The sequence below is a fragment of the Naegleria gruberi genome (genome assembly GCF_000004985.1).
Source record: "Naegleria gruberi genomic scaffold NAEGRscaffold_45, whole genome shotgun sequence".
Classification (NCBI taxonomy): Eukaryota; Heterolobosea; class Eutetramitea; order Acrasida; family Naegleriidae; genus Naegleria; species Naegleria gruberi.
The window spans coordinates 50,268-61,500 of NW_003163282.1; the positions used below are offsets into that span (position 1 = coordinate 50,268).

The 11,233-nt window shown below is 33.8% G+C and overlaps 3 protein-coding genes across 3 annotated transcripts; 2 read left to right on the forward strand and 1 right to left on the reverse strand.

Annotated features, from left to right (window-relative positions):
* Positions 1-1,338: 1,338 nt before the first annotated feature.
* On the forward strand, positions 1,339-6,771 carry NAEGRDRAFT_71188 (uncharacterized protein; the record flags this gene model as incomplete). The annotated part of the gene is made up of 1 exon (XM_002673553.1): positions 1,339-6,771. One exon carries the CDS (start codon positions 1,339-1,341, stop codon positions 6,769-6,771), a length of 5,433 nt encoding a protein of 1,810 aa, XP_002673599.1.
* A 120-nt stretch (positions 6,772-6,891) lies between these two features.
* On the forward strand, positions 6,892-9,543 carry NAEGRDRAFT_71189 (uncharacterized protein; the record flags this gene model as incomplete). The annotated part of the gene is made up of 3 exons (XM_002673554.1): positions 6,892-8,294; positions 8,448-9,378; positions 9,421-9,543. The coding sequence occupies 3 exons, from the start codon at positions 6,892-6,894 to the stop codon at positions 9,541-9,543; spliced, it is 2,457 nt and encodes an 818-aa protein (XP_002673600.1).
* A 458-nt stretch (positions 9,544-10,001) lies between these two features.
* Positions 10,002-11,095, reverse strand: NAEGRDRAFT_71190 (uncharacterized protein; the record flags this gene model as incomplete). Its single annotated transcript, XM_002673627.1, has 2 exons — positions 10,002-10,138; positions 10,186-11,095. 2 exons carry the CDS (start codon positions 11,093-11,095, stop codon positions 10,002-10,004), a joined length of 1,047 nt encoding a protein of 348 aa, XP_002673673.1.
* Between the last annotated feature and the right edge of the window lie 138 nt (positions 11,096-11,233).

Sequence of the window (11,233 nt, forward strand, 5' to 3'; positions counted from 1 at the left end):
ACCAATTAAAATAGATCGTTTAAATTCTGATATATTAGTCATGATGATATTCTCATTTACTACTTACAGTGTTAATATTGAAGAGATGTATTTCTGAAAAGAGAACAAGTCTTAATAATTAATTATTCGTGATACTTACATTTAAGCAATTGAGAGTGGTATTTGTGCAACAATGAGGGTACAAACGTGTCGTCAAAGTTAGCAAGCAAAAAACACCAGGACCTTTGATAGCAGAGTTGCAACTTCCTACCCTCTGTGGTTTGATCTGATTCGGAAGCTGTTCTTGTTTTTGTTGTTGATGATGAATCGTCCTGTTGATCAACTATAATAATGATGATGATCGGAATATCACAGGCTTAAATAAATACATACTAGTCGATTCATCCAATTCATATTAGTTCAAAACTACTATATCGATTTACCAATCCTTGATTGTCCAATGTAAATACTATAGTTGAGCAACCTGTTACGCAATGATTTCCTTGTACGATACCTCCTCGAATACAAAGTAGTATGCCATTTTTTTAAGGTAAAAATAGCCTTTGATTTTACAAAGGGAATTGGCGGGATCTGACAACATTCTTAAATCTATTAAGGCCACTTGTCCCAACCTGCTAGCTGGCAACTACCAAGAAGTGTCGGAATTGTATTTGGCAATGCTGCAATCAATGTTGATGAAGATGATAACGTGTGGAGATCTTACTGTTGTTGATCCATAACTGTTGATAATGGTCATTTTGAGGATGATGATGAATGTTTGGATGAAGAGTGTGGCAAAGCATAACCTTCATAAATTGGAACAGTGGCAGGCACCATCACCAGAGTCCAAAACAACACCAGTAGTTCAACTAGAAGCATACAAGGACAAGACAGCTTGAATAGCAACATACATAGCTGAAACTGAGAAGGTTTCAAAATACGTACAGGTAAGTGTGTCTAATTATCATTCATCTTCATACTGTGCTGTAGTAGGATTGTAATCTTACTCTTGAATAAAGCTCTTATTCTATCCACAAGAGTAAGGATTCAAAGTTGTTATTCAGCATGTTTTCAGTAGCAATGAATCAGGGAATTTTTCAGAGTCGAATTTTGATTCAGCTATTGGATCAAAACTCTCTATCAAATCAATTTGATCCTCGAAAAATTTAATTCGGATCACAACTCAACATCAAATTGTTTATTTTTCAAAATTTGATATTGAGTTTTCACAAACTGACCATCAAAAATTTTATACGGGACGCAGTATTATTAAGATTTAAAAAAAGGCTTTTTGGAATGACCAACAACGCTTTGAATAACAACAATACCAACACACTATTTTTAGCGAACACACGGAAGATGTGGTCGTCTTCAATGGTATATTGTGTTCTTATTTTAATGTTGATAATATACTTTATTGAGGCTACGGAATCAACAATAACGTGCAATAACATTGATAGCAACTTGAGTAATGTTTGCTCAGGAAATGGAATTTGTATTTCCAATAATGTTTGTTCGTGTTATGTTGGTTTTGATGGAGCTGCTTGCGATACACCAAGAACTATTCAGAATTTATTTGCAGGATACTCTGTCTTATCAAGAAATTCTTCAATATCATCCAACAAAATAATTAATTTATTTGGAAATGTTGCAAACACTCCCTCATCGTCTCAACTCTATACTAATTTCAATATAACATCAGGTATTACACATGATGGAGATGTCTATGCTTCTCATTACATTAACCAAGCAGAACAATACTTTAAACAATTAGACAACCTTCCTTGCGATTTTACTCTGAGATCATCTCCCCGTATTGGTAGAATTGAGGTTCGTTATGGAGGTGTTGGTTGTTTTGAGGCTGGTTGGACTGGTCCATCAACAGTGGTTATTAAGGGCTCTCAACGAGTAGTTTTCAAGATTAAGGGTAATTTCATTACCAATGAAATAACCTTTGCTCTCTCCAAATGTGCCTCAGAGAATAATATTTACTGGCTTGTGAATGGTAATACAAAGATAACTAACAATTTTAAGGGAATTCTGAAAACTGCTGGAAAGGTCGATATCACTAATGCTAACATTGATGGAACATTGTTCATTAATAATACCTCTGCGACTTTTACAAATGTAACCTTTGGACCTGTCTCCACATTTGATCCATATCAGTCATTAACTAACTCTGAGTGCTCTCTTTCTTCTTGTTATGGAATCCTTTCCAATGAAACATCTGTTTGTGCTGGTGTAGGTTTATGTTACGATGACAATGCCTGTTTTTGTCCATTGGGATATGGACAAGATTGTTCATTACCTTTGTGTTATGGAGTGCTTCAAAACTCTGCTAGCGTATGTTCTGGCAACGGTAATTGTACAGGACCAGATACATGTGAATGCAAAGAAGGTCATCTGGGATTGAATTGTTCAATTTCTCTCCCACCTTGCTATGGAATTGGAAATGATACCAGTCGCATTTGCTCAGGTGTTGGAAATTGTACATCGAAAGGAGTGTGCAGTTGCCCTGATGGATATGGATTTGATTGCTCAGTACCCATTTGTAATGGAGTGCTTGCCTACAACAAAGCATGCAGTTCTCATGGTACATGTATTGCCCCTAACAGTTGCTCATGCTCATCTCATTATCATGGAGACAATTGTGAGCTTACTACATGTTTCGATATTCCATCAGATAATTCCACGACTTGTTCTGGAAATGGTGACTGTATAGATTACAATCGCTGTAGATGTTTTGATGGGTATCAAGGAAGTGATTGTGGTCAGTTGACAACTACAATAATCTACGAAAATATCACAATCTATGAGAATGAAACCATATGGATTGAATATAACACCACAGAATATATCAATGAAACTATATATATTCGTCAAAATCAAACAGATGTAGTAATTGATGATGGTGCAATTATATTTACACCAAACCCTACAGGATCTAATCCAATTACTTTCAACACAACTAGAGTCAATGTCACTATTATTACCTACTATAATGCAACCTCAAATTCTACTACCACAGTGACAACAACTACAACAACTGTTGTCGTGTATACCACAATAGTGTGTAGTAAATCCCTTAATTGTTCCAATCATGGAGAATGTAATTCCAATGGAGCTTGTACTTGCTATTCAAACTTTGATACTGGTTTTTGGTCAGGTTCTAGTTGTAACACTTGTAGAGATGGATTCCATGGTAATAATTGTGCTACAAAGGTTGTTGGACCTGCTTACATATCCAATGATTTCACAGGAGTTACGTTTTATCTTTATGCACCAAACTCTTACACAAGTAATCAAATAAGCTGCAACAAACTATTACATCCTGATGATATCAGTAGTAACATGTTTGGAGATGCAAGCAAAATACAATGTAGCTATGTAGATAGGGCTAGCTACTTGTTTATGATTACTTTTGGGTCTAATGATTATGTATTTAATGCTGGTGCGTCTAACTTACGTATTAACACTCATGTATTTGATCAGAGTGCAGGTTCTGCAGATTATCTTTCAATGATTATCAATCTACCACAAGGATTTTCTGGTCCAGTAGCCAAGATTTCAATGGCGTTTACTTCAACATACAGCTCTTGCGAAGAAATTGTAATTGATGGTTCAGGAAGTACTGCACCATATGGAGGTAGTCTTACATATTACTGGACTTTGCTTAATGCAGCTACAATGCAGGTTTTATCGACAAACTTTGCAAATCAACCAAAAATTACTCTTCCAGCTTCATTAAGTTCTGGAAGTTACCAAGTATCTCTGAAAATTCAAGGTGAATTCTTACATCTTTCCAGTGCAGTAGTACACACAGGAACATTCACTAAAGCTCCAAAACCTGTTCCAGTAATAACTTTTTACAAAGGAAATACCCAGCTAAGGTATACTAATCAATTCCCATATACAATCAAAAAAGTAATCGAATCTCCTTGTAGAGACTCAAATAATACAATAGTACGTTGGGAACAACTAAGCGGACCATCTATTGAGTACTCAGTGGACTCCTATAACAATCTATACATCCCAAAACTCAAAACATTTGGAAACAATAACTATACATTTAAGGTATCCGCTTATTATACTGATGCAAATTATCAAGGTTCTAGTGATTTTGTTTTAATTACACAATCACCTCCTTTGAGTTTAGAACTTTATCAAGCTGAAGCAAAGACTGATCACTCGACTGTTGAGGTTATTTATTCAGACCCAGAATCTGCTTTAATCTCAAAAAGTGAAACATGGACTTGGTCTAGCTTGGATTATCAAGGACCAAGATTATATACATTTTTAACTACCCAATCCAATCAAAAATCTTCTAGTCTTTACTTGACATCCAATTATTTTGATCCTGTGCCAGCAATGGTCACAATTCAATTAAGAATTGAAAAATCTGATGGTAGATTTGTACAAAAGTCTTCAATTGTTCGATTTGGTGCTGTTGCTCCTTCTTTCAACGTAATCAGTCAACAACCAAACACAGCTTACTTAAAACCAGGCTCTCCAATTACAATCCATTCATTGGTTTCTTCCTCTTCAACATCTGTGTTTGTTTCTTGGAGATTAAACAATGAAATGATTTCAACTACTAAGACAATAATTCAATCAAACTGGGGAAGACAAATTAATCAGGTTATGTTTGACACCTCAAATCTTGTGGATGGTACAACAAACACAATCACAGCAGTTGTTTCAGATTCAAGCACACAAGGAACAAGTACAACCACAATAGTTGTGCAAGTGGCTAAACGTCCATCCCTTTGTGCATGTGATATTACTCCATCAGTTGGTATTGCTATGGAAACACAGTTTTCTTTCGGTTGTACTCAATGCAAAACAACCGACAACAATGTTGACTATAATTATGGATTTATAGATGACAGGTCTGGAATGAAGGTGTCTCTGTATAAACTCGGAGAAGTATTTTCATCTACTTTACCAGCTCCATTGAATGGAAATACCCTTACTTGTTATATTGACATAATTGATACTGTGACCGGAGGATCGGTTAACATGACAAAGAAAATAACAGTCAACAAACAATCAACAACAAGCTTGTCTGAAATTCAAACCTTGGTAAAGTCTTGGACTGATACCGTAAATCAATACTTGAAAGACGGACAAATCAGTAAGAGTTTCTACATGACAGCAACTTTCCTAAGAACCGATACAGTGCTAGTTAGAGAAGCAATTAAGGTTCTTGCTTCAACTTCAAGAAGAGATATTGTTTGCTCTCATGGTGTTGAAGTATCTGGAGTTTGTAAATGTGCAGACGGTTATGTTGGTACTAACTGTGAGGTTCCAATATTTGGTTACAGTCAAAGCCAGTCTGTAAAATTAACAGCCTTTACAAACATTATTAAGCTTTCTAATTCATCTTATGACATCATCAATGATGAGTATTTTACTCTTTTAGTTTTCTCAATAGATTCTGTTTTGGAAAATTATGAGTATCTAGAGAAGAAGACTGTTGGACAAGCCCTTGACACTCTGAACCTATACCTTACAAGTGTAGTTGCTATTGATGACTTTAACTTGCCAAACGGAGTAGAAATTCTTTTGAAAAACATTATTCAAAACACTTATATTTACGTCGTTGAAAAGCAAATGTTCACAGACCAAACAGAAAACTCAAAAAAGTTGCTTATTCTCCTCACTTTAACAACAACTCTCATGTCAAGAACCATTTCTTATGGAAGTTCTTCTAGCGTATTCAAAACTCAATATTTTTCATATACAATGAATAAGTATTCAATTTACGATTTCCCTCCAATTGTGTCAGATAACTCAAGAATATGCCAAATTATTGTTGAAGGGCTGTTTTTCTCAAATGCAAAATCAACAAAACTTTACAGACAACCATTTGGTTTTGTTATGACTGTGTCAGATGACGTTTTCCAATTAGGACCAACTATTGGATTGCAAAAATCAACTAAAGAAAACATTCAAGCAAGTTCCTCACTGGTTTCTCCTATTATGTCCTTATCATTTAATGGGTTGACTGCTCCTGTTGATTTTAATGGTATCATCTATATTCTTCCAATCAACAAGACAACTACCTTTAAGATATTTGATCAAGGAACTTTTGATTATGTTGAATCTGTAACTGAATATACATGTAACTCTTTTAAGGATTCACCAGAAGCAATTACCAAATGTAAGCTTGTTGAAATGAATGCAACCCACACAAAATGTAGTTGTTCTACCCTGGGTAATGTCTTTGTAATGGAAACCACAACAATTACAAAATATTCCCTTACAATCTTTGTGATTATGGGAGCTTCTATTATTGTAATAGGTAGTGCTATAGTCACAATATTCTCATTCTGTTGCTGTTGTTGCCGTTGTGTTGTGATAGGAAGAAGAAGATTCTCTGAACGTCATAGCGAGGCAAAGATAGTTCGTGTTAAGCATGATGTTAGAGCAATGTTTTTGGAAAAACCAGGTACAAATGACTTTGTTACAACAGAAAGAGTTCAACTAAGGAATGATAACAATAAGGTTACAAGAACTATTATAACTACAGACCCTCTCTTAGTTACAAATAACACAAAGACAGTTGTTATGCAAAGCCCAAGAATGTACACAAAGGAAACAACCTATGTTACCAAAACTCATCATCACCAAGGAGGACAAACAGTTGTTTTTGATACACCTAGACCTGAAGTTGTCATAGCATCTCGCCCAAGGGTTCTTGAGGAAATTGTAACCAATCGACCAGTTGTTGTGAGAAGAAATCAAGTTCAACCAATGGATGTTGAACTTGTTGAGAGAAGAAGATATTAAGTTCTATTGATAAATTGATATTTTTTTCAAACTTTTTCTGTTGTGGCAACAATTTTAAACTATTCCAATTATTATGAGACAAGAAGATCTTGTAAAAATCTATCTTCACATCATTAAAAAATGCAACAAGAGGAAAACACATCTCTCCTTTCACACAATATTGATGAGTTACAATCCTTTCACACCAACACACCAAATCTATCATCATTAAATCATCAAAAAACACCCGATGAAGGAAATCCTGCCACCACGGAAGAAATAGAATCACTTTTACATCAAAATTTACCACCTCCTGGTAAATCATCAGCACTTGATGTTGTATTTAATATTAGTAATTGTACAATTGGAGCAGGCGTTTTAGCAATACCTTTTGCATTCCATCAAAGTGGAATTTTATTGGGATGTTTCATTTTGCTATTTGTTTGTGTCATTTCAACATTGACATCTCAGTTTCTGTTGAGGGCTTGTGAAATCTCAAAACAACCAACCTATAAGGAAATTGGTATGAAAGCTTTTAAGGGAAACAAGATTGCTGGCTTTATAATTGATATTTCAATGATTGTATTTTGTTTTGGAGTTATGCTTGGATATACTTCAATTGTTGGAGATTATTCATCAAGTTTATTTAAAACTATTTATTCTGATTATTATTGGCAAGGAGAAAATGTTAATTATGATAACATTCTATTCTCTAAAAACTTTAATAGCTTTTTATTAATGATAACTGTCATGTTACCTTTGAGTTGTTTCAAAAGAATTGGATTTTTGTTTTTTACTTCCTATTTCACAATAGTTTGTGTATTGTATACTTTATTTGTCATAATGTATGGTTTCTTTTCAAAAGTTACAACACTTGATAAGAGAATTGACCATAGTATTACTTTATTTCAATCATGGGAAAGTTTTTCACAGGTTTTTGTTGCTTTTCCAGTTTTATTCTTTTCATTTGGTAATACTGTTACATTGATTCCAATTTATTACGAATTGAAAAATAAGAATCAGAGAACTATGACTCATGTCATTAATGGAGCTTCAGTTCTCTGTTTGATTTTCTATCTAATTACTGGAATATTTGGTTATATTCAATTTGGAGATAATAGCATTAAGGAGAATATTCTAAACTCATTTAGAAAACACAATGTAATGGTAATATTCGCCAAATTAGCAATGATTATTGTTTCTGTCATTTCCTATCCGCTTGTTCATTTCCCTGCAAGACAAAATGTTGAACAGCTATTATTCCCAAATAGACCATTTTCTTATATTAGATGGATTATTGAGGCAGTTGTGTTTGCAACCTTAACCTTACTAGTTCTATTAATTCCTTTCGATTTGGTTACAATATTTGGAATAACTGGTGCCAGTGTTGGAATGATGGTCATGTTTATTTTCCCATGTGTATTCTATGCAATTCTTGAGACCAATAAGAAGAAGAGAGCTTTTGCTATTGTGGTTGCTTGTATTTGCTTGATTTTAGGAGTAATTTCATCTGCTAGTGTTATTGCTGACTTTGTCCAGAAAATGTCTCAATAATTATTATTCTTCCAACAAGTACTTTGAGTCTAAACTATTTGATATTGGTGATGGAATCTAACTTCCCGCCAAAATTTTGAAATCCAAACGTTACGTTTAAAAACATTTTAAAAAAAAATGTCCCAACATAACTTTACCAACAGATTTGTTCCAGCCTCAAGCCTTTCTATTGGATCAGGAGCAAACAATACTATCAGCAGCAGCAGTAGCAGTGGTGCCTCTACCAATCGTCGCTCCTCCTTCTACTCCAACTCTGCCATGATGGCCAATAATTCATCATCACTCATAGGAAGTACAACAAATTCCTTTTCAAAGGCTACAAATAATGGTACTTCAGGACCACAACAACCACATGGATCGTCCACCTTGTTATTCTCTCATGCCAATAGAAGAGAAAGTTTTGGTGCTCCATCAAGACCAGGTGGATTTACTCCAGGTTTGGGAGTTTCCCAATTGATTCATCATCAACATGGTGTAGGATCGAATAATAGTTCTGGTTTGATGAATAGTAGTGTTTCAGGTGCTATTAATAATAATACTACTACTTTGAATACGAGTGGGTCAGGTGTATCATCTTCTATTGTTGTTGGGAATATTCTCAACAACACGAGTAATAGTGCTAGTAATAATAACAACAATAGAAATTCATTGTCTGGTTCCTTCTCTCAACAAAATAGAAAGAGAGTTGCTCAAACAATGCTTCCACCTAGATCGATCAATACATTCCACAATATTCTTGGTACATCTAGTTCACAAAAGGAAGATGTTCTTTCTCCAGAGGAAACAATTTGTAAAACTAATCCACTTGATGAAGCTTTGGTGAAGGAAAATGCTGAATTAAAGAAGGAAAATGAAGATTTGAAACAACAATTACAAAAGTTGAAAGCTCAAATGATTGAGAGGGAAAAGGAAATGGTTGATAAGGAAGATCAATTGAAAAAAGCACAATTTGCTAGTAAGGAGCTAACTGATTGTAAAAAGTATATTGAAAACATGTCACTTAAATTGATAGAATTAGGTGTTGATCCTAATACATTGAAGCAACATCCATCTAGCACTCTTTCATATGATTTGGTAAGTAATAATCTAATATCATATTTTCTAATGTTTTATTAGAGCAATATTCTTATTGGTTCTTCTGTTGAGCTTGATGACTCTGTTAGAGAATTGGAAAATGTTCTCTTCAAGTATTCACCACTCTATTCCAAAACTTCAACTCTTATGCAATTGGAAGATTAATTTCTGTCAAAAGAAGTTTACAAATCTATGATTCAACAACCTTGATAATGACTCAACTTTAAGACAATAGGTTGCAAAAACTGATTCACTTCACCCACCTTTTCAGTAATGTGCACGAGCTTAATGATAGACTATTCCTTGCATTTGAAAAAGTTGAATAATCCATTTCCAATTGGCTCTTGTTAACTGAGATATTAAAATGTTTATAATTTTTACATTAACTTGAAGCATTTACTAATCAATCCATCATTCTTAATCCAACTGCTTCACAAGTTGCATACTGGCGGCTGTAATAACTATTGTAAATTACTAGAGTTTCGTCTACATTCGTCATACAAGAAAAGTAATTTGCAAATAACAAGAAGCGCTAGGTTGGAAGATGAAGTAGTATGGTCCATTGTTTTGGCACTACACTTGCTCATTCAGTATTTATAAAAAAATAAATATTTTAAATTGGTTTATTCTTGCTTTTCATGACTGTTCATAGAATTCCATTCCTTCAAGAACTTTTGTCTTTCACTAACTGAAGAGTTGACTGAAACTATTCCAAGAACTTTTGGTAAAACAAGCTTTCTAATAGCAGAAAGAGTAAAGTCTAGTAAAATTGAATGAGTTTCAAATAATAAGAGAATAAAAACTTACTTTGTTCAAGAGATTTTCTATCTTCTTCACCCAAATAAATTTCAGCTACATTCAATGTATTGTAAACTTGAGCCAAAGTTCCATAAATATGTTGCCAAAAATTACCAAGATGATAAGCTGGACTGAATTCTTCATAAGTATATTTGAATCCAATGATAACAACTTGGAAATTCTTATCTTCTCTCAATACTTGTTCCATATCATCAAAGAAATAATTGTGGAACTTTAAAACACCTCTACCATTTGAAGTAACTGCTTCAGGGAAGACAACGACTGGTCCTCTGGAATATTTCTTAGCATCTCTAACAATTTCATGAAGAGGTTGACAATCCTTATGAAGATTATCAGTACTTTCACTAAATTGTCCAAACAAAGTATGATAAAGAGCTCCAAAAAATCCAAAAGGTTTCAATCCATAAATAACTTCACCATTTTCAATCTTACTCTTGACAGCCATTGCAAAAACTGGAGAATATTTGAAATTCAAATAAAAAAAATCAATATAAGAAACATAATTTGAAACAATCAAATCTCCATGAGCAATATCAGAAGGGACAGTCTTCTTATCCTTTCCTTCCAAATCAACTTGCTTACTCTTAACTCCACTAAATCCCAACAAGGTAAACAAAGCACATCCACAACACAAAATACTTGCATAACGATGTAACAATCTCTTAATAAAACCAATCGGAATGATCATTGAAACATGTTGTACAGCAAAATATGGTATTAAAAAGATGCAAATTAATAAAAACTTGATCAGGAATGGAACAGGTGAGATCAATGCTCTAAGAGGCTTTAAAACAAATTTTTGGAGTGTCGTCAAGTCTCGGAATGAATTTTTCTTTCGGTACGGAACAAAAGGATTGACGCCTGTGGCATCATCGGTAAACTTTTTAAATTTTTCCATTTTTTTTTAAATTTAAAAATAAAAATTGATTACGTTTCAATTTTTTTAAAATTCCAACAACGAAATTAGCAAATCGAACAGAAAATGGAAGATTGCAAAGAATGTATTGAACTTTGAAAAGAATAAAGAAAAATTGAA